This window comes from Akanthomyces muscarius, chromosome 6 (assembly GCF_028009165.1).
Source record: "Akanthomyces muscarius strain Ve6 chromosome 6, whole genome shotgun sequence".
NCBI lineage: Eukaryota > Fungi > Ascomycota > Sordariomycetes > Hypocreales > Cordycipitaceae > Akanthomyces > Akanthomyces muscarius.
Window position 1 is genome coordinate 51,351 of NC_079246.1, and position 25,486 is coordinate 76,836.

Here is a 25,486-nt window from a genome sequence, read left to right on the forward strand (position 1 = left end):
CCCAAGTTTGTTGTCTGATGCTCTTCTAACGTAGGCTATAAGGTATTCAGACTCAAAACTCTCCCACTGTGCCACATGTTTCTTCACAATCCCAGCTGCAGGGTCAATGTGTCAGATAGCGGCTAGCACGAAGGAAGTGATAAGAGAGATCGCAGATAGATATATTAACTACAATAGTATGACTCTGTTGTTCACTGAAGAGGGAACCTTCCACTCTGTGCTCTCGCAGAGACTGCGCACTCTTATAGCGGCGGCTTCCTCACACGTGACACGGTTTGTGCCGTGACGCAATGTAGCCAACGACATAATCTTCCAAACCATACGTGAGATCATGCTTTGATTTGCTGATAACAGTCTTTGCTGATCGTAGTCTCTGTGAGCATGAGTTTTCAGGGACTTTTGGGGCGTGTCTGCATTCATGAAACGGTGGAAAAGTTGGCGACGGGTCTGCGACGGACTGCTCTGCGATTTCTTTTGAATAAGGTATTGTCTCGGTTGTAACGAGAGAGCGGTGTCTCCTCTCTTTTTGAGACCGAAGCTTCTTGACCGGGTGATACTTCAGACATACACTGGCTCGTATGCAATATCTATCGGCAATAGACGATTGAGTCTTGTAGCATAGTTTCGGGTGCGCTACAGTTTCTATAGGTGAAGTGGTTGATGGAGTTGAGACACTTGCGCAGAAAATGATGCGTATCTGTTACTTGGTCCGGAACGTGGCCAGTCCTATTAGTATACTGAACAAGATACAGCGAGGATCACTCCTACGATTAAAAGATGTTTAAGGAAATGTGTTGCTTATTTATTGCGGCTACTAATTATCTAGAAGCCCTTGCTAGTAATTGAGCTGCGAGAGGGAGAATACGCTAGATCGGAAGCGTCAATGGTTCATAATTGTTCATCTATAGTTGTGGATAGAAAGAGCACTACCGAACTGCAAAAGGATCTAAAATAGGGGATACCGCCATGAAGCGACTAGAGCGACGTCTTGCTGCTGGTTAAGTCGGGCGGTGATTGGTCAGTCGCCATAGCTTTAATGGAGGGCTTCTGCTGCCAAATCGGGTTTCGCCGCGAGGTTGGACACTTGAAACAGTATTAAAAGGGCCAAGAGCTAACGGTGACCGTATTGGAACGAGAGCTTAGATGAACTCATCCGACAACTCATTCACGCCATGGCCTATACTGACAGTTAGCTGAAGTGTTCTACTTTCCTCTTACGGCTAGGGGTGCATACAATAGCATAGCGCGAACGCTTGCGTTTGCGGTGTAAATGGGTCCGTCATTAGACTGAGTAGGTCAGCATCGGCTTCAAGTGGCATTCTTGGGTCAATGGGAAGAGATTGGCACTCTTCATAAGTTGAAACCCCCATATCGCTTTTCCATAACTGTGAGAAGGCTGAGCCATCCGCGACAGCACCGTGGCAGCCGTCATTGCTTGCTTCCGAGAAGCTTGCCCAACCTGCCCCGAGTTCCGTATCAGCCGCTGCCACGCTTCCCATCGTGGAAGTGCCGCTTGCCATGTCATCTATATAACCACGCATTGCATCAGAGCCCCGTCGTCCGTGCAGATCAGACTCCGGTTCTGCTTGGCGTTCCCCATCTTGGTAGAGAGGCGTTGCAGGACTGAATGAGGTTTCTGTCAGATCTTCTTTTAATGTTTCAGATAATGGCAGTCTATCAAATTTGGATCTCGCCGGTGATACCCGCCTTTTGCGCTTATTTTCCTGCTTATTGCGCAACCTCGAGTATCGGTTTTTGAGGGCTAGTGTTGTTCTTCTTGGCACATGCAAGGCCGATATTGCAGTCCAATTCGTCCCGTGTGAAAGTGTTTCGTAGAGAAGCTGATCGTCCTAATTGATGTGTGAGACTTCACGGTTTCTTTTTGCAGTTGGTCGCTTTTTTGTTCTTTCTAGTTGCTCTTACCTCCAATATTGTCCAATTGCAGTGGTTAATTTCCGGGTCAAGGACTTGTGTCCAGTGGCTAGAGCACTGGTCAGACGTTCTCGAGTCAACGTGTTGCGCGACGACGCGCCAGTTGGTGCCAATCTCTTTGACCGCTTGTATTAATTTTGCGTCCTCATTTTCGGACCATAGGCCCTTAGCTGTGCTGTTTGCCAGACTATTCCACCAGCGTCGGCGGCAGTCCTTATTGGAGCGACCTGGGATACTCTTTGCCAGCTCGCGCCACAGCAGAGGCCTCGATTCACTGAGTGCTGGACAGTGTTAATATCTGCTCCTTTGAATTGTGGCCAAATTCTCGAATGAATAGATCACATACCCACACTGACAACGTTGCGCAGAAGCGTATCCTCAGCGGGATTCCACTTTCTTCGTGCGCGACCCATATCATACGTATGATACTAAAAGACTTCCAGTGTAAAATCCTCTATAGGCGCCACGAAATATCAATTTCGTGGAATTACACTCGAAGGTAATTTTTCAAAAATCAATCGGGTTCTTTTTACAGGACCATGTTGTCATTGAGATGCAGCCAGCTTTTGTGTTGGAAAGACACGGACCAAACATCTCCGGTCTGACACTTGAGGTGGTGGATGGCTTTTCAGCTGGCGGGGCTGCGCTCCTAGACGAGTGGCGGATGAATTGCGATCAATTTGAATGCAAGTCATCGAGAATGGCCTTTTACGCTCTGCATGGTCAAATCTAGCCCGAAAGTCGACACCGGCAGCAATTTATTATTGACGGCTGGTAGAATATAATTATATATAGTGGTGCTCCATGGCGTGTGGTGATACGTGCCACAAGCGCAATGACTATCATACCACTAGTATCTTTGCGTGAGCCAGCTCTGTATCTGCTTTCTGCTCAGCCGTCACAATATTCGTTCGGAAGCACATTTTCCCATCTCAGTCGCATTAGCCCAATAGGCTTGCTGCTTCCGAACGGTCGGATTTCGGCACCTGCTGAGTACACGGCTGAGCCTACACCTCAACTACTTTAACAGCATATCGGTTCATCCACCCTCGTGTGCCTCAAGCCAAATGGAGTTCGCGTTATCTTTGTTTTGGCAGCGCTGCCATTGGCTCCGGCGGGAAGCGGGCGTTACCAGTACGATGAATCGACGGCACGATTTTCTGGCGGCGCCACTGACGTCTTATGCGGCCAGTGGTATTCCGTAGATTGCTAGAATTTAGGTCACGGTGGTGGAACGTTCGTTATTGGTCGGCCACTATTGCGCTACACCGCGCTGAGTCTATTTAAACAGGCGCCCTTCGCAATCCTTCAGCATTGGATACCTTGTTTTCATTTCTTTGACGTCATTTCTGCGGCTGCACTCCCGGCTTTGATAGGTGTGGTTTGGTGTTCATTAGCGAAACACAAAAGTGCGACATATGAGTGCAATACAGGGGAGCTATATAGTTGCGACCGCTGCTAGCCACGATCCTTGGCTTATGCGCCGGTCCTGTAACCACTTCCAACCTAGCTGTATGCGAGTAGAGTATGCCTACAACGCGCGTCGAACGGGATTGAGGGCCTAGTTGAGATCCTGGTGGAGACCGGCAGTCGCTTTCAGATCTCCAAGAAAGGGCTGTGACCGCCATCAGAAAAATGAGCGCATCCCTGAACTTTATGCAGAGACAATGTGAGAGCATCGTAAGTCGCTTCGGAATAAAATTGGTTATATACCTTTCGTAGCTATCAGAGGAAGTTTCATGTTGCCCGGGGGGTGCTTTGTGCCCGTGAGATGCCAGGCAAACTAGAAGCTACCGCCTTGACTGCGCTACTCTTGTACAGCATGTCGTCTAAACAAAAACACAATGCATGTTACCATGCCTAACCCAGCTAGGCCGATGCCGGTATACAAGCCCGAGCGAAAGCCGTTCAACCGATCGTCTAGCGAATCGGATGGCCCGCGTACATTGACCTCGACGGTTCCTGCAATGCCAACTCCCAATGCAATGCCGTAGTTGACCACCGTATTAACCAAGCTAGCCCCGATACCTTGGTGCTCTTTTGTGACAGCATTCGATAGAGTTAGTGTTGCAGCAGGGAAGCTCATGTCCATGCCAAAGGGCATTATAAGCATAGAGACAAATATCTGGCCCCAGTAAATCTGATTGACGGGTGCGAATGCTGTCAGAATGATGCCAGTTGTAAACGCCGTCAGTGCCAGCATCATGACAAATGGCGGGCGGACCTGCAGAGGGCCTAGCAGTTTGCCGGTGAAGAAGGCTGCGACTCCTCCTGCGCAAATAGCGGGTGCAAAGTATACTGATGCAAGCACTGGCGGTAGTCCGCGAACATCTTCAAGTATTTGAACCAGATACAAAGTCCAAATACCAAAGGTAGCCCAGCCACAGACAAGTGCAGCGAGAACGAAGCATATGTCGGGCTTGAAGGCATCGAATGGGAGCAGAGGGTGCTGGCTCATCTTGAGCTCCATGTATGCAAACACTCCAAAGAGCAGTAAACCAAGAATAAGCGGTACGAGGATTGTCGGTGTGCCCCAACCACTGATTGGCGCCTGAGTCCATGCAAAGTTGAAGAGGACCAGAGCAACGACGCCGACAACGGCGGCAGGCGCATCCAGAGTGACAATCCATCCTTGCAATGAGCGTGGCTGTTCCTTTCGCTGAGGAGGCTGGGGGATGATGAAGTATGCGGCCACGGATAGCAATGCGAGCCAAATAGACATGGCCCAAAGAGCCCACGGCCACCAAGCCATGGCAAAAAGGGAAGCAAAGACGGCACCGCACACACCGCCAATAGGCGCTACTGCACCAAAACATGCAAATACCATTGCCTTGCGGTGGCCAGGTGGGTATGCCGACCCGAAGATTGCCAGAGCGTTTGGCAAGCACAGCGCGGGCCCAATCCCCTGAATGACACGTGAGAAAACTGCGAGCGTAAAGTTGGAGTAGACGCTGAGCCCCGATATTAGTGACCAAAGCGAGAACCACGCGAATCCAATGATGAGCATCTTTTTGTAGCCGAAGATGTCGCCAAGTCGTCCCGATATCAGAATGAATGTGCCGACCGTTAAGGAGTATCCAGCAACAAGCCATGCTAACTGTGCCGGGTCTGTAACGCCGAAGCTATGGCCGATTTTTCGCAAGAGGACCAAAGTGCCCATGTAGGCAGCCTCTGTAGGGCAGACGCAATTAGCGATAATCACAGGCAATACTAGTAAGCTGGTTCGACTTACGGGTGCAGAATTGGGCCATGCAGACGACCGCGACGAAGAGCGCCTCTCTCGGCTTGGACATGGACGAGGAGATCCATACCGAGTCGGCAATTGAAGGCTCCTTTACCGCCGAGTTATCGCTGGAGGCATTCCGCTGGTCGCGCTCCGACACAGGGAGAGCGAAGCAGTCTTTGTCTGGCATACTTCTCAAGCAGAATACCAGACGGCCATTGCGGCCTTGCTAGATGAAGAAGAGACTTAGATCAAAGGGAATTTATTCGCGGTGGCTGCGTGGCTGTTTCGATTTCGATCTTAGTCAGAAGAGCAGGTGGGTCGGAAACTTGATATGTAAAAATTATCAATCACGGGCCCCTTACCTGGGACCTGGCAACCTGGCAACCTGAGTAAGGGAAAGCGCTAGCGGAGCGGCGGCCATCCCACCCAGGATTTCGGGAGATGTATCGGATATCGTTAGCTTTTGTGCAGAGATTCCGTGCCGCTGCCAGATCTTGTTCTCGCGTAAGTGATTTATCTCGCTTCAAGTAGAAGCATATTTTTGTATATCAATCGAACTGTACAGTCGCATGGCTGATAAAACATGTGTGGCGGACTGGCTGCTATCTTCCTGAGCGGGTCGTGGTTTACCAGACAAATAGTAAAACGCTTCTACAGGGTAGTTATCCGCTCACTCCAAGATGGTTATGAACTGAGAGGTTAAATGCTATCCAGAGTAAAAAGGGTGTCTAGCGATCAATTGAGGGCCTCTACCGTATTCTGCATGCTGCTCAGGAGATATTCCCCCAATACTGTAGCTTTCGGCCAAGGAAGACCTGAGATTCGGGGGGTCAGACTCGGTATGTTAACGTCAACCCTTAATCGTAAATGTCATCGCCCGAACTTCAAGACGCACATTTGTAAGAAGAAAGGTATTGTGTTGCGAGTTATTTCCTCAGATCCTGGTTTAGCTAACGGCGCTACATCAGCGTGGTGGCTTTCACTAAAAGAAGCCTATCTAGGAGAAGGCCACGCAGATGAAACGGTTTTTAGCCATGACTGATCTAATTGCTGGCAACTAAACCTTACCTCACGCGCACATGTCGAGGCCTTGGCACCTCATGCACACGACGCGAGGCTCTGCTGCAGTCACCATTGCTATTAACAAGGGGTGTAACAAAGGTGATGAGGTCTCGAGCGCCAGTCATCACTCCGGGACCTTGGAAATGGGTTGATAAGAACTTTAATCTGTCACAATACATTTTTTGTTCTGGTTCGCGGAATCTTGAACGTGCCGAAATGGATGGTTGAAGTTGTTCGTCACAGCGAGAGCCAGTCGATAGTACTTGATGGTTTATGATGAGAGAATCGCAAAGAGAGCAGTGCGCGTCAACCCGCACCACAGTATCGAGCTACCTGTGTCGCGGGACAGATGTACCAGCATCGGTCGTGCGGCGCACAACAGTCAGAGATGTCGCTGCTGTACGAGTCATAGAAGGGTGCTGAGCAAAATAGCAGGCACGCGGTTTGACAGACAGGCGGGAATGGAAGGGTATATTTTCCACCGACTCCGCTTTGGGTTAAGACGCGTCAAATAGACTCTACGTGCGTCCGGGACACCTTGCCACCCAAGTTTGCGGGGGGCACCCCAACAAATCTGCCCAAGCTAAGTGTGGGCTATAATCACAAGCCGAGGTCGAGGGCTGGAGAGACCGTCCGTCAGCGGCGTAAGAGTGCGGGGTTGAACCGCAAAGCGTGCCCTTACCCAGGATGCGGCGGGTCACTGCAGGGGCAAGGGCTAGTGGGCTACCAGTCGCGATGGGAGGAATGTGGAAAGGGCTGTTAGCTTTTCATGTGACGGACTCGCCGTTGGCTGCTCGGCTGCCGAGACCAGCATATGCTTCTCTGGATGATGAGGGGGTGTCTGTGGGGGGTGAGGCCCGAGACATCCATAAAACCTCGATTCAGCCATCTCACTTTCTGTACATGGCTTGGCCTACTCACGACACCTGCCCTTCGCGAAAAGTTCAAAAAAATTGTCACAGGAAGCTGCTAGCTATTGCATGCGTCTTCAGTCATCATGGCGACTATCGAGCGCAATCCCAAGGACTCGATGAAGTCGACATGGCGAACCGCGGACCGCAGCCAGTGGAGTTTCGCCCACTGGTTTTACGAGTTATTCGACCTTCATCTCGTGGATCTTGACGTACAAGTGCCTGTTCACGACAAGAGCGACAAGATGCCATATGTTCCTGAGCTCGTCATGCACCGGTGGATACTTACGCACGCCGTTGTGCCTGTCGCGATCCAGCAGGCCTATTGCATGTACACTGGGCAGAACCTGAGCCCTCTTCTCACCTTGATCCTTTACTCGGCGGCGTTCAAGTTCAATGCTATTCGTCAGCTCAAGACCATGCGTGTTATGGGCCAGCAAGTCGGCTTTTTGGATGGCGATGAGCACGACCGCGATGGCATCCCTGATGTTGGTGTCCTCAAGGTCTTCCTCTCCCTAATTTACACTTCCATCTCGCGACCAGTCTTCACCGTTCTGTTAAGCTATCGCGCCGTCATAGCGCCGCAAGACATCAACTGGGCTTGGCTTCCCGTCGAAATCGGCTTCTATGGCATCATCCTCGACTTCTGGTTCTACTGGTACCACCGCCTCATGCACGATGTCTCTTTCCTCTGGAAGTACCACCGTACCCATCACTTGACGAAGCACCCGAACCCGCTTCTGACCCTCTACGCCGACACCGAGCAGGAGATTTTCGATATTGCTGGCATCCCCATCATGACCTGGGTCACCATGAAGCTTATGGGCTTTCCTATGAGCTTTTACGAGTGGTGGTTCTGCCACCAATACGTCGTATTCGCCGAGCTTGCTGGCCACAGCGGCCTTCGTCTCCTGGCTAACCCCCCCAGCACTTTCACCTGGATACTGAAGTTGTTCAACGCCGAGCTTGTCATCGAGGACCACGACCTTCATCACCGGAAGGGTTGGAAGAAGAGCGGCAACTACGGCAAGCAAACTCGCCTGTGGGATGTTGTCTTTGGCACTTGCAAGGACCGTATCGAAACTAAATCCGACAAAATTGACTGGGACACTGCCATTGGTATGCCTGCATTTTAAGGAATGTATGAGTGGCGCACTCATCTTTCTCGGCTAAGGAGTGTATGCAATCTGGAAGGTGATTAGCATGGCATTTTGTACAAGATAGAGCAATAATGTATTAAAGCGATACCCTAGAATCATTTTCTTTATTTTACGAGTTTTTTTGTGTCCGTACGTGTTGCTGAAGGTCTCTGCGTCCTAGACTGCTAAACCGGCGAATTCCGAAATGCGTAGGCCACAGCAAGGTCATTGCACAAGCTCTGTACGCAAAATGTTTCCCATCCTTCAAACTCCAGCACGCTTGTTGCCAGAGGATGCTTGTAGAATTACCAGTGCCTTATGCGAACACAGAGTATTCCTCGCTTCTTCGTCAAGTGATGCTCCTCAGGGTGCAAGTGTGCCGAGAAAAAACCACAGTAGAGTCACAAGGAAGAAGGCAGACGCAACTATCGCGTATCTTAGCCTTGCAGGATGATTTTGCCGAACATCATTGACTTTCAAAGTTGTTTCCTGTGCAAGCGCCTGAAGTGTCTCACTACCAAGTTTGTAATAAACCAGGCCGCCAAGCGCGATGGTGTATCCCACGAATTGCTGCCCGGTGACGGGATCCCCGAAGAGCAGTATCGACGAAGCTACCAGAAGAATGTCCTTCAGAATGCCCGACATAGTAAGAATAACGGCAGACGTCTTGCCAATCTGAGAGCGGGTTAGTGATTTGTCGACTTGTGCAGCTCAAGTAGAAATGTACCAGCAAAACCGTCGAGACGTTGAGTAAGAATGCAACACAAGCATTGATGATGAATAATGGCATACCAACGCTAGCAAAGTCGGCCAGCTTCATGCGCGGCACCTCAACGACGGCCATGAGGGCGCCATTGATGACGGCACAGGCTGGGGCGTAATAGTATAGTGAGACCATGGGGTCCATTTTGAACTCGGAGGAGCTGAGAAGTCTCTGGACCATGACGAGCCGCAGAGCTTCGAAAATGATGCCACAGACTTGGACTATAGATTTGATGTGAGGGTTAGATACTGGATTTACGTTGTCGCGGGTTAAGTATCTGCCACTTACATAGAAATCCAAGCAAGTGGAATTTTATTTCGCCAAACGAGGCAACGACAACTCCAAACACAATGAGGGACACATTTCCAAGCACTTTGAAGTTTGGCGGTACAATTTTGAATGCCCAAGTGGCCAAAAGGGTCACAACTGCGGTGGATGCCTACATCAATTAGCCGTACGTTCATCAAGCTGGCAAGTAGCCATACCTTGAGCATCTGGATGAAGGAAACGCTCAGGTACAGATAGGCGAGGTTGCCTCCAATCAGACTGAGACTAAACAAAATAACAATGGGCAGAATTGCCCGCTTATACGTCTCAATGTCCATTGGTACCTTGTGTCGCGAATCTAATAGGTTTGTATAGCGAGCCATAAGCTGCGTCACGGCAGCGGCAAATGTCATGTGCCATGTCGTTAAGAACAGAGCTGCAGGAAAGTATTAGTGTAGTGTGCGCGAGCAGCGCCGAGACACAACTTACGAAAGCCTTTTAACGCGTTAGAAATGAATAGCTATGCGACCAGCATAGAGGTTCCAAAGCCTGGACTTACGAAAATTTGCTGCTGCAAGAACCCATTTGTTGAACAGGATGACACCTGAGCTGGTCGTGATCCAAAACCTAGTGACAGTTGGTCAGGCAAGCTGCTTCTGCTCGTGGGGTCTGGATCCTACGCACGCAATGTAAAATGCAGGATGCAGCTGATCCGTTATATTTCTTCTCTGGCTTGATACCTGTGGCAGCGGCAGCGGCTGCTTCGTTTCGGGTTTCAAGAGGCCAGCTTCAAGCTCCTGCTCTTGCTCCTGCTCAGGTTTAGACGAGGGCCAGGCGGCCACGTTGGATTCCGCCATTACCTAGGCGATGTCTAACGCCGGCAGCGCACCTGGAGCATCAGCTTGATTAAAAAAATGACGCTGGTGTTGCTGCTAAAAGGGTTGCGCCAGCATTCGCTGATGCCGACCGTCTGGTCAGATCGGGCGCAAAAAAAAGGAGAGTGTTATCTGTCAAACTCAATTGACGCGCAGGCGGCGAAGGTGCTACGCGTTTGCAATGATCCCATTGGACGCGCCACAGCAGCCCCTGTTGAACGTGGCCCACAGCACCTGAGTTCGCTGGAAGCAACTTGGCAAGCAAGCAAGGTGGCAAGCATGCGCGCATCAGAAGATGTGTGCAGCATGACACTTTGACACCGGCGAAAAACGAATGATACGTGTTATCCGCTGTAAAACCAGGTATGATTGCTTATCCGTTGAGAAATGTCCGATGCCGTGTCCTGCTCAGAAGAGGCCGTTCACACGACGCTCGAATCTACAAAGCATAGAGCGCTACTGCGTTACACACTACCGGTCACCTGCCTTGTGCGCTTGGTCGTCTTGTCTGCACTGTCGTGTCTGCTCTGGCGCCCTGCACGCGTGGCATCATCCTGCAGAAGGATGCGCGCCCATTGTCTGACAGATTCGATGGTCCATCCCACAATGTGGCTTGCAGAGGGAACTGATAATAATGCAGCTTTCGTCGCCCGCGAGCGGAGGTGGAAACCGCTTGTCAAAGCCCCCGGTAGCTGGTGTCTAAGACGGCGCTAGAGGGGCCTAGGTGAGGCACTTCAGCGGCTCCCACAGATCTAGCCGGCATTTTGTTGAGTCCAAAAGGACGGGTGTAATTCAATCAGGCTTTATACCGGAACTTCATTGCGGATTTTATCTTCTGTCGAGCCCCAGAAGCCTCTTCGGCATAATCGCCGCCAGCTCAGCTGTAAGAACCTGACCTCATTCCATAGTACATTGTGGACCGATGCGCTGAAACATCACTCCCTCGTAAATCTGTATCACGTTCCCTAGGCCGCCATTTAGATCGTCAGGAACCCGATTTGCCAAGCTCGTCTGCCATGGCATTAGTGACTCATTCTCCCGCAAATGGAGTATCAGGCGAAGCTCGTCGCCTTCACAGCAAGATTGCCCTGATGGCGCCACCAGACTCCAACCGGGAGCATGTTAAATGGCCAGTATGGATTGTCTCCCGGTCGGATTTCTCAATCCGTTGGCGAGCCTCGGCGCGGGATCAGCAAAGCCGTGCTACCAGTAAAGCAACACTCGAGTCGACTCGACATAGATTGTTTTAGACAAAACAGAATCAACATCGGAATTCTGTGGTTGAAGCGTCATTGTCCCCTCACGCTGTATGAGGAACCATGGACCATCTCTGAAAGCAAAATACACATCATGTCCAACCATGCTACAGGTATCACTGTGATTTAGCAGAGCCGCTCATGCTATAGTAGCAGGGCTTCCCATGCGTGAAGCACGAGCTCACTTGTGACCAAGCTCCATCCGCACCGACTAGAGCTTGGAACCTCTCAGCTCCTCGCAGGATTGAAGGACAACTTGCCGGCTTCACCGGCTTCATCTTGGCCCCCCATTAAACCAGTGTTCGTGGGTATAGATCGACCGAAGATACTATACAGCAGCACGCAGTCAATCTTCCGATGCCCCTCTTCCTCGCTTTCGGCGCTCATTGCGCCTTGTTAGAAAGACTACATTGTCGCAGTGGAAAGTACCTCTTGAATTCGTCCCACAAGTTCGCAGTGCTGCTTGTTGAGTACCCGATCGGAAATTCGGCAGGTGGGTGATGCCCCGACGACCGAGTTCTTCTTGTTAAAAGAGCGAAGGTGTACTCGTATGTCAATGAGACCATCGCGTTGGGTAATTAGGCTCCAGCGCTCGATACGACGCTACATTGTAAACAACGTGGCAAAAGGCTGCTCCATCGCCAACCAGTTATCTGTCGTAGAATTGCTGGGTTACATATCTCGATAAATGGTCCAAAAATTAAAGGAAACAGAAATTGTATTGAACGGACTGAGATTATCGGCCTGGTAGCTCGAAAGCGGAGGCCGCTCGGTGGCCAAAAGGCTACGCTTTCGGTTGCTCTTCTGGCCAAAGGTCTATTAGCCCCGGCGCGAACTTGGGTCCTGGCGCACTCTCCCCCCTGCCGAGCTACGTTATTAGACTCGACTGAAGGGTTTCGGTGGTGGAGCTTTGCCGTGGGGGCCGGACAGGAGAGCACCAAGCGAGAGGCTCGTCTTCTACATCTTATATCAACAAATTTTGTCACTTCACTCTACATATGAGCTAGTCCAGTAAAGTGTTGGCTAAGTTACGCATGGATGCCACGTTCGTCATCGCCATCGGGAAAAGGAACATGAGCGCAGGCTCCATCCTTCCCCCTTTCATTGTTCAAGTTCTCTCCGAAATCCCAACACAGTCGTCGTGTGTGTGGCTCCAGAACTTTTAGCATCGGGGCTAATGATCGCGCCAGTCGACCGGTCCAAGCCGGAGCGAAGTCTGAACTGCGTGCGGAGGCCGAAACGACGACAGCAGCAAAATGATCTGACAAGGCTGGGCACAGGTGAGCTACCGTCAAGTAGGACAACACCTCGGAAAACAAGCCGGCCAGAGCTCAGATACCACTAGGCTTTCGCACCTTCTAGTTGTCACTTCGCTTCTGTAACATATGCTCCGCACATCTATCACACGTACAGTGTAAGCGATGTTTTGGAGGGGCACACCAAAATCTGGTCTACTAGAAGAGATTGCGTCGCCGTAAATTTTCCCAACTTCTCGGCTCTACCGTCCTCTTGGCCCATCTTCCCGAGTCAATGCGGCTCCACTGATGCTGTCTAGCATGTTCTCGCGACACCAGCTAGTCATTGCTGCATCCACGATACGAGCGCCAGTGATCCCAAGCGTGGCATCATCTAATAATAATCAAAGATCGATGCAGTGCTATTTTACACTGCAGTGTGGGGCCCGTTGGCCCTACTTAGCAGGCTCCGTCTCGCGCTATCATCTTGCTGGTACAGTAGGGCCATCCCATCGAGCGGCGATGGGCCTGTCCTGGGGTGGGATCACGCTCAGCTTGACTGGCTCAGCTACCGATTTGCAGCGATTGGAAGCACCATAGGGGGGTAATCGGAAGTCGAGATGTAATTATAAATAGCATGGTCCTCCGCTGTCACGACAGACGCTCTGCTGGCTCATCGGCCATGTCTCCCGTCTTATTATAATTTGCCCATTCGACAATGCTTGGCCATCGCCTTTTGCTCTCAGTTACGGCTGTATTAGCCTCCCTGTCCCGGATCCGGGCCGGCCATCACCTCATTGTCGGCGCGCCGGTGGCCCCCGGGGGGGAAGTCCCTCTGCGACTTAACGTCAACGACCTGCAGGCCGCTGCTGGACTCCAATGGGATCTGTATGTCCAGGCGCTCAGAGCTATGCAGAACATGGACTCGGATGGCAGACTTTCCTATTTTCAGACTGCTGGTACGTCAGTTTCAGCCTGCGCAACCGCAACTTGAAAGGCAACCTGGTGAGCAGTCAAGACTTTCATCAGACATTGCGAGCTAATTGATCGGTTGTAGTACGCCGCGTTTGTCTATGCCCGTGACTTCAACCAGTTTGCCATGACAGCCAACAATGGTGTCGGTCTGGAACAGATCCGCAACTGGATTCATGGCGATGCTTCCTGCGGTCAGCAGTTCTGGCAACCTGATCTTTCCGGGTTCGACCCTCTCTTGTGAGTCCCAATAACGCAGGGTCGATGTGTCCTCTCTGGCTTTGTGCGCAGCTTGCTTCACCACGCGAACGTCGACCGTCTCTGGACCTACTGGCAATACATTAAACCCGCGTAGGCCACCTTTACCAACAGCTACTATGGCCAATCCCGCTTCGGCTCTGCCCAAGGCACCCTGATTACCCCTGACAGCCCACTGCAGCCTTTTTTTTTGGCACCCGGAGCAGAATGCACACCACGAGATCCGTAGCCAACATCAACGGCATGCGCTACTCGTATGAAGGCCTGCAGTACTGGAATATGTCCAGCGCAGATCTCCAGAAATCTGCGACCGCTCTAATTAACGAAAAGTACGGCAATCAGGGTTGGTCCTCGAAGCGCGCCCGCGTCTCGTCGCAGTACTTTGCGCGCTTTGAGATTGACCGCACCCATGTCGAGCGGCCGAGCACCGTTGCGGTATTCATCGATGGCACCAAAGCCGGCGATGTGACCGTCATGCCCCAGCCCCCCGTGGGTATCATGAAGGGCAGCTTCATGATTGACAGCTTTGTGCAGGACACTCTTGCCAGGACTGCCGGTTCCAATGGAACTGTTGCCTCCATCGCGCATCTCGTCAGCATCGAAATTACCAAGGTTAGTAGAATGATCCTCGTCATTGATCCGAGCCTTGCCGTTAATTGAACATGTATAGCCCGATGGAACTCGCATCCCGATCTCGTCCATCAGTAGCCTGAAGCTCAGCCTTGAGGAAATTCCTTTTACTCCTCCTAAATCGATCGAAGAGCTTCCAGTTTTAGGGAAGCCTACTGTTCACCGGATTGCGGTCAGGGAACACTGGCAGGGACAGTAATTGACTGGCTATGTTGGCATATGTGTCGATTTGTGACATGCTCTTAATTTTCACATGTAGAATAAATGATTCACAGTGGCGCTTTTGGTCTTTGCGACCGCGTGATTTGACGGATTGCGCTTTCTTAGCTTGATTGGGCGGCTAGAGCGCTGCTGCCCACACCTGTTCGTTGTTAAAGAGTGAGAATAGGTCGTCAAACATCCAAGCCCTTCCAGTATGGGAAAAGAGCAGCGCAGTCGCGATCAAGTAATCGAAGGATGGTGCTTGTAGCCGGGGTTCGTCAGGTGCAGGGTAGGCACATCTCCCAACTGTTGCTCGGTACAAAAACGCGAGACAGTAATTCACGATGGATTGCACATTCGCGGAGGAAAAAGTAATCCTGTCAAAAAGACACCACAGTCTTTGCCTGACGCAGCAGAGTTTACATTCTTGAGACTACAGTTCACGATTTTACACTGCCAAATTAATCCTGTTGCACTGGCGCGTGCTTGCGAGACTTCGGGCAACGAATGCTGGCGCAGAAGGAGTCTAGTGTAGAGCACCACACGTTGATGTCTAGGTAGCGGTGTTAGCAGCGGCCATGACGGCAGCACCACATTACTATGCGGGACATTTGGTTTTATTGTTACTGGGTAGTAGGGGCCACATCTTAGAGAGCGAGTTTCGCAACACCAAGCGCCGTCCTGTAAGCTTGCGTGGCCATCCAGGCCATCGTACGGATACTCCGTAGGCCGTTGCAACAGCAATGCGGAACGCCAGGGCAGTCAGTGGTTGAGTGGAAATGCTGCGCAGCATGTGTGGGGCAAAGGAGAAACTCAGTCCTGTGTTGCCCGTCGCCTGCCACCCTGTTTGCCTGTCTGTCACCGAAGCTGTGGCCAGTCAGACAGGGCGGGGCGAAAAGCTTGTCCTGGCTTAAACTGGCAACTGAGCGCGGACCGGGGCACAAACAAAGGGCTCCGGGGCTTGACAAGGTGACAAGGCCCAAACGCGGTAAAAAGGTCATTTGCGGACACGGGTCGAGAACACGAGCTTGCCCATCAGATCAGCCAGGGATGGTCTTCAGCCTCCCTTGGCGCGGCTCGAGAAACGGCGACCGAGACGGCTGTTCCTGAATATGCGAAGGGTAAGTTGTCTCTTTGTGTTTCACTGCCAGGAGCGCAGTCTACAGAGAGCTGTTTATTTATCTGCCTGGCGACTCGTTCTTTGGTGCAGGCAGCCACGGCAGCCTCTTGGGTGGGGCCAAGGGGCTGTTGCAATGGCGGGCAACTTGTTTGCTCCCATGTGTCCTATCTAGTTAGGCGCGCTGCAGATCAGTTAGCACCAATCGGCTGCTGGAATTCGGCAGGGAGGCTGCTACGCGTAGGCAGGAAAAAAGGCAGCAAAAAGGCAGAAGGTTGAAGAGGGCGCAAGCTGGTTTAGCTGATACACAGGCATTCCATGTTGGCACAATGCGGTCTTCTAGTGCCTGCCAATCTGTGATTCGCCTGAGCCAGGTGAGAAGCCAAAATGGGCAGACTGTGCGAGGCACGTCGGCGGAGATTTTACTGGTAACTACCAGTAGAGGCAAAGGGTACTTGTGAGCGCCACGAGCCAAAGCGGCTTGCCTCCCGAGCAGGCCATTCTCTAGCGGCGCCACGGCCTGACAAGGCTGTGCCGAAGTTGCGAAGCAAACGAAGGCTGGCCTGGCGCAAGGCAGAGCCACTTTTGGCCCCTGGCTTTTGGCCGACAAGCTTTTTTGTGACTCGGATAGCGGAGATGACAAAAGGCCACGGAGAAGCTGGCCCTGGCCCTGTTAGGTAACTCAGGTAGGAATGAACAAGCCGTACCAGACTCCGCGAACCAGCCGGGCGCATTTGCGCAAATGGCGACCCGAGTCTCTGATTTTTTTTTTGTTGCATATCTGGCTCTCTGGATTTGTTGCCGGTAAGGAGACTATTTGCCGACGCGTAAGCAGCACCAGAGTGAGCAGACCGAGGTGCAGCGATCTTCAGTCGTTGAGACGAAGGCGATGACAATGCGAGTGGAGGTGTGTTTCGCATGAGCGTCATAGGGGCGAGCATGGCGAGTAATTGGCCAGAAGACGGACAGGAAGTTGACATGATCTACGAGGTGTACCCGTAGGTAAGGTAGGCTGGCCGTGGCTGGGGCGCAGCTGGGAGTTGGGGGTACATTTAGCAGTTGGTGTTTGGCAGGCAGCGTAATACCTCGTCCTTCTGTTGGAAGCTTTTGGCAGTCAGTCATGTCTGTGAAGCACTCGCACTGTAATAATGAAGGACGCAAGGATGCGAGTCGGAGCCCTTCATTATTACTAGTAGCTCCCACGGCTCCCTTCAGAGGACAATTGAGCCCTGACAGCCCGTCGTCAGGTGGAGGGAATGTGAGCCGATGTGATGGGGCCAGTGCATCCGCTGCATCCCTTTGATCAGAGGCGCCAGCACAAAAGACCCTTGGCCTGGTCGTCAATCTGCATGTAGCAGTGCTACCATCCCCAAAGGAAGATTGCATTGACGAAAGAAAGCCGAACTGTCTATATATCACATCTTACCAAAGTCATGTTTGCTCGGACTGTCGCCAGCCCACCGCGACAGAGTGCGCGCGCTCGCGCTTCAAACGGACACCACTAGGGGTTGACAGTATGTCACAGTGCCAGCGAAATCGATGAGGAGCCCTTGGAGGCTTCGCGGGGGAAAGCATTCGTTGAGATGGCGCAGGCCAATGCAGTTCGTGCTTGTTGGGCTGCATCCTGTCTCGTATGGACACCTAGTATGCCGAAGGAAAATAGAAAATATCCTTCTCCTCTATTTTAGTGGAGCCAATAATAATGGAGCTAGATGGGCTCGGATGGCGGAGGGGCACGCGAGCAACACGAGAGGGCACGCGACCTTGCAAAGACCATGTTGCGGTCGTTCTTGGAGATTATGAAGCTTGAAAAATATAGTAATGGTTGCTGGAAGAGTGAAGGCCGTGTCTACAATGTGGATTGGACCTGTCCAAGTTTAAATCGCGCTGATAAGGGGCTATGCAGTGCTCGTCCACTCACGAAACGCTGCGCGCAGCAGCTGCCAGTGGACACTCACTACCTGCCCACCTACGGACAGGTGCTGTGCGCTGTTCTGCACCAACCTAGGTATGTACCTTATTCTTGCCCAGTGAAAGGGAGAGGTACCAAGACACTGCCCCCGTCTTCATCATCATCATGGTGGAGCGAGTGCACGCAGCTCGCTCACTAGGCCATTCTTTTGTATTGAAATGATGCTGCCTCACACCCTCGTTTCTTTGCCAAGGACTTTGTCTGTTCTCCCGTCTCTGCTCGTGGTATAAGAAGTGTCGCGAGCAGCCTTCTTGACGGCTTCATAACGCCCCGAGTGGTGCACTGTCAGCTTCAAGCGAGACTTTAAAACTGGACACCAACCAAGCATTTGACCTGACTCTGCAAATCTCCATACAGAAACGGGTTGGGGTTCCGCTTGTAGATCGGATAGCACAGCCAGGCCAGTGTCGCGTGCGCGGTTCCAGGCTGCGGCGCTGCCCCCTAATATTAACAGACGAGAGCGGCCCTCGACGTGGCTTTTACCAAAGGCCGTCAACATAATTCTTTATTGAATCCAAGAAGAAACAGGCCCTAAATACAGCTGCTAGTGCCCTTATAATTAGTCGACTACTGACTGGTAGCTGCCTTTCTACTCAAAGTCACTTCTGCTTTGCGGGCGCTACTCTAAGCATAGGGCTCCAGCCAGTCCGACCTAGCCATCATCCACTTTCCCTCCCGCAATCGACATTTCTCCTTATATTTGTCTCTTCACATTTCATTGCTCCACGCACCCTCTCCCTTTTGCTTGCCATCCTTTATCGTCTTCTTGTCCGCCTTTGCCTTGTCGTTTTGCTCTGCTTCGCCGCTATCTGTTTCAAGTATTTGCTCTTCTGCCCCTTCTTACTGCTCTTCAACATCCTCATCTACTCCTCCATCTCCGTGGCACTGCCTCTCACCAATGGGTTCGATTATGCAACGTTGATCTTGCTGCCCGCGCCACTACGACCTCTTTCTGCTCTCGGCGCCCGCATGCGACGAATAAAACCTCACATTCTCTCCATCGCTATCGCTCGACGACTCTCGACAGCATCTGCGCGCGCAAACGGCCCGCTCCATCCGCCCCAACCTCTCCCGGCTCGTCGCCATGGTTTTTGAGTCTCTCGCAAGGCTGCGTCCTAGACGCATGTCTATCCCCCGGCCCTCCAAAATCTTTACTCGCAAGCTCATGCTCCCCTTTGCTATCGTCTCTGTCCTCAGCGCAAAGCTTCTCCACATATATGCTCATCGCCAGGCTCTGTCCACGGAAGATTTGATGCGCTGGGGCGCTTCCTTCTTCTTCCAAGATGTCGCCTTCATTCTTTTCGTTCGCATGCTGCTCGAGAGTCGCATGCCTATCCTCTCTGTTCTAGGCTCCGCCATTACCGTGACCGTCATGGTTCTCAGCTGCGGCACCCTGGCCTGCTACATGACGATATACACCGAGCCTGACTGGAATAATGCCGGAATTGTCCTCGATCCTGCCTGGTGGGCTGTCTTGCCTACTGGCTTGGCCTCACTCGCCTTTGTTTCCGCGGCCATGACGATCATCGCTGCCGCTACCCAGCAGTTTTGGATCGTCATCGCCGACATGACCTCGGATGTTTTGCTTTGGCCCTTCCGCCGCTGCTTAGGCATGAACAAGTACGAACGTCTCAACCAAGCGCCCCCCACCAAATACGAAGACGACACACTCAACCCCTCGAACGATCCGGGTCTGCTCGGATACAGAGACGATGATGCAGCCGAGCAGGGACTGCATTTCGAAACTCAGCTGCCAGCCCCGTCCAAGTCGGCCATTGGCGGCTACATCGTCTGTGGTTCCCTTGTTCTCGCCACCATCATCACCACGATTCTGCGTCCCCACGATTCTGCCTACACCCTCATGTCCTGGACCCTACCCCTACAGCCGATTATCGATGTATCCGGCGATGGGAGTCCTGCAGTCATCACTAGCCATAAGAGCGGCCCCAATAGCATCACAGATGTTCTTCACGACAAGACGGCACTCTCGACGCCCATCCCCCTCCTCTGGCTACCCGAAGGAGAGCCGCTGAAGGGCTTCGAAGACTGGTATCACGACGGTGCCGACCATTACAGTGCTGAGGCCGACCCCCTCAAGATTTTCAACATGCAGGATGGACTCATACCCGATCTTCGCGGAAGGCTCGCCGATGTCGATATCCGCCACGTCATTGTCGTCAAGATGGAATCCATTCGCAAGGACGTTTTTCCAGTCAAGCAGGGCGGAAAAATTTGGAGAAAGCTTGCCGACGCAGCCTCTAATAAAACCCTCTCCAATGAAGTCCGAGAAAGGCTCGCAACGCTTACCCCCTTGGCCAACTCGCTCACCTGCGATTATGACGATGGCTTCGACCACCATAACCGCACTTGTCGAGGCGGCATCAGCGCAAACAATGCCTTTACCACCAGTACCTACACCCTCAAGAGTGTCATTGCCACTTTGTGTGGCATAGGCCCCGTTGCTGCCGATTTCAACGTTGAGGCCAAATCTCATTTCTACCAGCCTTGCTTGACCCACGTCCTGCACGCTTTGAATAAGATCAACCAGACCGAGACTAGCAGAGGCGGTAAAGAATTTCGACCCTTCCCCTGGAAATCATACTACTTTCAAGCCGCAACAGACTCCTTCGACAACCAGGGCGCTCTCTTCCCAATACTGGGGTACCAATCCGAGAACGTCATCACCAAAGAATACCTTCAGAGCGAATCCGCCAGGTTTGGCAAGTCTACATTGAGCGATGTAAACTATTTTAGCATACCCGAGGTAGCGCTCGAAGACTACATCAAGGATGCCTTCCAAGTTGCTAAAGAGAACAACGAGAGAGTCTTTTTGACCCATTTGACAAGCACCACACACCATGCTTTTGGTATCCCCGCCGAAGAGCACTACGTTCATATGAGCGAGAACAAGGACCTCGACGACCTCTCCAACTACATTAACGCTGTTGGCTACAGCGACCGCTGGCTTACGAAGCTTCTCGGGATTTTGGAAGAGCAAGGAGTTGCGAATGAAACCCTAGTCGTCTTTTCTGGGGACCACGGCATGCCTGTCGCCGAGGACGGCGTTGCGACCTACCACAACGACGAGACCGCCAGCTTCCATGTCCCAATTGTCCTTTCTCATCCCAGCCTACCCAACGTGGCCATCGGCGACGTTGTATCTACCATGCAGATCCTACCTACGGTCCTTGATCTCCTGATTGAATCCGACTCGTTGTCGGCAGAATCCAAGCGTGCCGCGTCTGATCTGGTCAAAAACTACGAGGGTCAGTCCCTCCTGCGTCCTCTGCACCCTGCTGGGCAGAACGGCCACGGCGATTGGCAGTTTAGTGTCACCAATCCCGGCGGAGCTACACTGGCAGCCCGAGACGGCAGAAACCCCAACTGGAGATTGACTTTTCCCATTACCCCTGGCCAGGATTGGCACTTTGTGGACGCCAGCTCCAATTCGAGCGGCATCTTCTCGTTATCCTTTGATACCCTTCGCAGCCGTGCCGAATCGCAGTTGGGCACTGAAGTTGCTGACTGGCTGGAAGAAGCAGCTATTGTCAGCCGTTGGTGGCTGGATGAAAACCAAAAAAGGTGGCGTTATGGAAAATACGCGCCAAGCGAAGAGAAGAAAAATGATTGAAACCCCGGGCCAATTAAAAAAAGGAAAATTATTTTAAACTCTCACGGCGGTGTACCGTAGACACCTAATATTTCGCCGCAGGACGGCCTGTACAATAGATACCAAGCATGCCATCTTCTTCAATATATGGATGAGTACACTCCTTTTCGTCGTCACAATCGTTTCACTTTTTGCTTGTGCATGCCAAACTTCGTTCATCATGACATACAGAATTGGTGCCCTTGCATTCCAACACTGTCGGCCATAATTTTCCTATCTATGCCAGTGAGTGATTGAATGGTGCCTAGCCATCGTTTGAAAGACAAAAAACCCCTGCGTTGCTGGATAATCACGGGGGATAACTGCCGCGCCCTTTACTAGAAACTACGAGGCCCATCCACACTGGACCAGGCAAAAGTTATTCGGCGCTTAGTGTCAAGTTTGGGGTCATCTGAGACGCGAGACTTTATGATGAGGCGTGTTCATTCGTTGTATCAATAGCAGAACTCGGAAAAAGGCGAGCGCCGATGTTGCTTGAGTAGCTAGCCGAGTAGGACAGTGCAGGCGAGTCGCATGAGTCGGCGGGATGCTGACTCGTGGTCTGCACTGCTCAGAGACGTCCCGGGCGTGCATGGCTCGTAGGTCACATTAATTGTATGCCCTTGATCTTACAAGTTCGGTCTCAAGTTTTCGTTGCACATTTCCGGGGCCGGAGAAATAATCGCCATGGCGAGCTGGTGTGGCCGACTTGTTGCCAATTGCTCAACCACGTGCAGTTTGGCTCATGCCGCAAATTGCAAGAGTGCGCATGCGGGAGCGCTGTTTGGGGGCCAGGATTGTTGCCGTATGGTGACACGAAAAAGAAAAGCAAAACGAGACGCTCAGATTCGGGTGGTAGTTGTGCCAGAAACATCGGCACCCTGAGGAAGTGCAAGTAAACAATCGCCATAAATGTTGGCTGGGCTTTTACGGAGTATGGAGCACGGGGCAAGCAGGGCTCTCGATCACAGCCCATGCTCACAGTCTCACAGCAACTGGCCAATCTGGCTAGACAATAAAGCCATTTCATTCATCCAGGTCAGTGGTAAGCCCAGTAGCTTCAGGTGGCGGAAGCATTTACTTATCATCAGTCAACAGTGTGCAAGAACTACTAAAATTATGGATCAGCCATTGCCAGGTAATCTCGGATTGCATTCGTTGAGTGTTGCAGCACGTGCGCAGAGAATTCTGCGTCTTGTGCTGCTGTAATCAGCATAGCGCGTCCCACGTTCAAGCAACAGAGGCCGACCAAGCGGGTTCCATACAGGGTCTCAATCCACCCAACAACCCATAAATTTTCAGGGACTTCGTAACAGATTGAGCTTTCCTTGGCCGGACCAAGAGACGCGACCCAATTAAGTCCATCTGGACCCCTATTTGACCACTAATATTCCTTGCATCTGATGGTATCTTTCTCCTCCGCTATCAAGGGAGAATGGCTTTGTCCCAGCTAGTCATAGCGCCAGGCAAACTTATGGTTCTTAAATTAGCTTGAAAAATGGGAAAAAGGGGACATGAGAAAGATGTAGAGAATCGATTCCTAAGTTTTCTTTCACACATTACCTCCACCACAAGCACCGTCCTTTGCTGTGGCTTCGTACGCCTTGTTGAAGTTCCGTTGCCCTTTCTAGCCGACCTCGGTCTATAACAGCTCAGAAGAAATGGCACAAAGAATTTCCAAGACCGACGCCTCGGTGTGAGTAAAACCCTTCTCCGATGACACGTGAAAGTTTCACATGCCTAACATTTCTGTGCCGGGACAATCCAGCTCATCTGCAAGCCCTCCGGTGTATCCTGATATCAACACCCTGCGCCAGGCCATTCCGAAGCACTGCTTTGAACCAACTGTACTCAAATCTCTGAGCTACCTGGTCCGTGACGTTGTTCTGATTGGTGCTCTTGGCTGGGCCGCCGTTCGCTACATTCCTTCCCTTGAAGATGCAACTTTGAGAGCCACCGCTTGGATCCTCTATGGCTTTGCTCAAGGCCTCGTTTGCACCGGACTCTGGATTTTAGGCCACGAGGCTGGCCATGGGGCATTCTCCAAGCACCCTCTCTTGAACGACGTGGTTGGCTTTTTCACGCACTCTAGTCTTATGGTGCCATACTACTCGTGGAAGTTTTCTCATCACCGCCACCACAAGTTCACGGGCCATATGGAGAAGGACATGGCCTTTGTCCCCAAAACGCGCGAAGACTATGAGCAGCGAGACAGTCTTTTTAACATGGAATACCTCGAAGACACGCCGGTATTCCAAGCCATTGCGCTCATCTTCCATCAGCTTTTTGGATGGGTTTTCTATCTGCTGTTCAACATCTCAGCTGGAACCGACAGCCAACAGAAGCCAACGTCCAGCTTCTTGGGCCGCAGCCATTTTGACCCTACCAGCGCCGTCTTTCGTCGCAGCGAGGCCCCTTTCATTGCTCTGTCAGATCTTGGACTAGCTCTTAACTTTTTGGCTCTGTACAAGCTGTCCGGCGTTGTTGGTACACAAACAGTAGTGCTCTTGTATCTGCAACCTTACGTCTGGGTTCACCACTGGCTGAGTAGGTTACGAGCGCAAGCTACGCTGCCAATTCGAAGCTAACATACATTTTCAGTTGCTATTACCTATCTGCATCACACCCATGTAGATGTTCCTCACTTCGAGGCTAAGCATTGGACTTTTGTCAAGGGTGCGCTGGCCACAGTCGATCGCGACTTTGGCTTCATTGGGCGCCATTTTTTCCACGGCATCATTGAACACCACGTGGTTCACCATTTGTTTCCGTAAGTGAATGCACTGAGACGTAGCGGCAAAAAATTCATGAGCACTTGTACTTACCAGGATTATGCAGCCGTATTCCCTTTTACTATGCTGAAGAGGCCACCGAAGCGCTGAAGCCTGTCTTGGGAGATCTGTATCACCGAGACGATCGATCATTCCTCGGGCAGTTGTGGTCAAATTTCACTCAGTGCAAATTCGTCGCCGCTGACGAGTCCGTGCCCGGCGCTCTCAAATGGGTGCAAAAGTCCGAGTAAGTCGAGCCGTGGTGGGAATGTCGCCACGAGCGAACGTATACAAGAGCAGAGTATAATTTTTAGATGACTACTTGTATAAGCTATAGAGATCAATTAGACGTATATTGCAAAAGATTCATCAGCTAGACCCCACTGTCTCTTACTTTCTCTTTGCTACCAACATATACATCTTCAGATCCTCAGGTGCCCAGTCAGGCCTCTCCGTGGTAACCGTAAACCCCTTGGAATCCAACAATGCCTCGGCCATAGCAAGCTCCCCTTTGCTGTCGCAAAGCTCTACTACAATATTGTTGATCAAATCCCAGTGTTTGTCGTCCAAGCCTTGCAACACATCCAATTCGGCACCTTCCACGTCCACCTTGAGTAGGTCAATGCGGCTTAGGTTTGGAACCTGGTCAAGAAAATCGGAAAGACGCTTCACGTCGACTTCTACCTTTTGTGTCTCTTCCATGAGTTTGGCGATCGGGTGGTCTTTGTCAATGGATTTCATCTGATTCGATTTGTCTTGGGCGTACAGTGTGGAATTGCCAGGCATTTGAGGGAAAAATGTCAAAGCCAGACTTGTATTCTCTTTGCCTAAGCCGCATTGGTGAGCTTGCACACCCGAAATGTTGTGCAGCTCCATATTGCGCTGAAAAGTAGAAAAAGTGACTGGGGCAGGCTCAAAAGCGAGAATGGACGATGACGGATATTTCTTTTTCATATATAGGGTAAACATGCCGATGTTGCCGCCAGCGTCGACCATAAAGGCATCTTCAGGGAAGGACGCGACATCATAGCACTTGTCAACGAAGATCTCTTTGTGGATAAATTCGACTTCAAGTTTGGCAGCTGGGTTGGCGTAAACAGCCAAGCCATCTGCCAGACGAATTCTTTCCACTGAAGCCATTTTGGGAAAGTTGAGGTGGATGAGGGATAGCAAAACCGCACTTCAGTCTGAGTATACAAAAACACAAAGTGCGATACTGTCCAGTTAGGGACTACGTCCTTTTTATCAAG

At 51.6% G+C, this 25,486-nt stretch overlaps 10 protein-coding genes across 10 annotated transcripts; 5 read left to right on the forward strand and 5 right to left on the reverse strand.

The window, feature by feature from the left end:
• Positions 1-1,139: 1,139 nt before the first annotated feature.
• Positions 1,140-2,345, reverse strand: LMH87_000008 (uncharacterized protein; the record flags this gene model as incomplete). The annotated part of the gene is made up of 4 exons (XM_056197844.1): positions 1,140-1,177; positions 1,235-1,850; positions 1,924-2,213; positions 2,279-2,345. 4 exons carry the CDS (start codon positions 2,343-2,345, stop codon positions 1,140-1,142), a joined length of 1,011 nt encoding a protein of 336 aa, XP_056054853.1.
• Positions 2,346-3,739: 1,394 nt separating this feature from the next.
• LMH87_000009 (uncharacterized protein) lies at positions 3,740-5,345 on the reverse strand (the record flags this gene model as incomplete). The annotated part of the gene is made up of 2 exons (XM_056197845.1): positions 3,740-5,103; positions 5,165-5,345. 2 exons carry the CDS (start codon positions 5,343-5,345, stop codon positions 3,740-3,742), a joined length of 1,545 nt encoding a protein of 514 aa, XP_056054854.1.
• A 56-nt stretch (positions 5,346-5,401) lies between these two features.
• Positions 5,402-6,630, reverse strand: LMH87_000010 (uncharacterized protein; the record flags this gene model as incomplete). The annotated part of the gene is made up of 6 exons (XM_056197846.1): positions 5,402-5,438; positions 5,521-5,527; positions 5,912-5,973; positions 6,054-6,151; positions 6,227-6,255; positions 6,576-6,630. 6 exons carry the CDS (start codon positions 6,628-6,630, stop codon positions 5,402-5,404), a joined length of 288 nt encoding a protein of 95 aa, XP_056054855.1.
• A 587-nt stretch (positions 6,631-7,217) lies between these two features.
• LMH87_000011 (uncharacterized protein) lies at positions 7,218-8,267 on the forward strand (the record flags this gene model as incomplete). The annotated part of the gene is made up of 1 exon (XM_056197847.1): positions 7,218-8,267. One exon carries the CDS (start codon positions 7,218-7,220, stop codon positions 8,265-8,267), a length of 1,050 nt encoding a protein of 349 aa, XP_056054856.1.
• A 366-nt stretch (positions 8,268-8,633) lies between these two features.
• LMH87_000012 (uncharacterized protein) lies at positions 8,634-10,157 on the reverse strand (the record flags this gene model as incomplete). Its single annotated transcript, XM_056197848.1, has 7 exons — positions 8,634-8,945; positions 8,998-9,254; positions 9,322-9,472; positions 9,519-9,736; positions 9,790-9,795; positions 9,860-9,927; positions 9,985-10,157. 7 exons carry the CDS (start codon positions 10,155-10,157, stop codon positions 8,634-8,636), a joined length of 1,185 nt encoding a protein of 394 aa, XP_056054857.1.
• A 2,308-nt stretch (positions 10,158-12,465) lies between these two features.
• On the forward strand, positions 12,466-12,793 carry LMH87_000013 (uncharacterized protein; the record flags this gene model as incomplete). The annotated part of the gene is made up of 3 exons (XM_056197849.1): positions 12,466-12,574; positions 12,622-12,711; positions 12,777-12,793. The coding sequence occupies 3 exons, from the start codon at positions 12,466-12,468 to the stop codon at positions 12,791-12,793; spliced, it is 216 nt and encodes a 71-aa protein (XP_056054858.1).
• Positions 12,794-13,384: 591 nt separating this feature from the next.
• Positions 13,385-14,725, forward strand: LMH87_000014 (uncharacterized protein; the record flags this gene model as incomplete). The annotated part of the gene is made up of 5 exons (XM_056197850.1): positions 13,385-13,554; positions 13,635-13,671; positions 13,724-13,878; positions 14,103-14,508; positions 14,567-14,725. 5 exons carry the CDS (start codon positions 13,385-13,387, stop codon positions 14,723-14,725), a joined length of 927 nt encoding a protein of 308 aa, XP_056054859.1.
• Positions 14,726-18,900: 4,175 nt separating this feature from the next.
• Positions 18,901-21,447, forward strand: LMH87_000015 (uncharacterized protein; the record flags this gene model as incomplete). The annotated part of the gene is made up of 1 exon (XM_056197851.1): positions 18,901-21,447. The coding sequence occupies one exon, from the start codon at positions 18,901-18,903 to the stop codon at positions 21,445-21,447; it is 2,547 nt and encodes an 848-aa protein (XP_056054860.1).
• Positions 21,448-23,126: 1,679 nt separating this feature from the next.
• On the forward strand, positions 23,127-24,554 carry LMH87_000016 (uncharacterized protein; the record flags this gene model as incomplete). Its single annotated transcript, XM_056197852.1, has 5 exons — positions 23,127-23,161; positions 23,234-24,012; positions 24,067-24,235; positions 24,304-24,483; positions 24,551-24,554. 5 exons carry the CDS (start codon positions 23,127-23,129, stop codon positions 24,552-24,554), a joined length of 1,167 nt encoding a protein of 388 aa, XP_056054861.1.
• A 72-nt stretch (positions 24,555-24,626) lies between these two features.
• LMH87_000017 (uncharacterized protein) lies at positions 24,627-25,376 on the reverse strand (the record flags this gene model as incomplete). The annotated part of the gene is made up of 1 exon (XM_056197858.1): positions 24,627-25,376. One exon carries the CDS (start codon positions 25,374-25,376, stop codon positions 24,627-24,629), a length of 750 nt encoding a protein of 249 aa, XP_056054862.1.
• Positions 25,377-25,486: the final 110 nt, after the last annotated feature.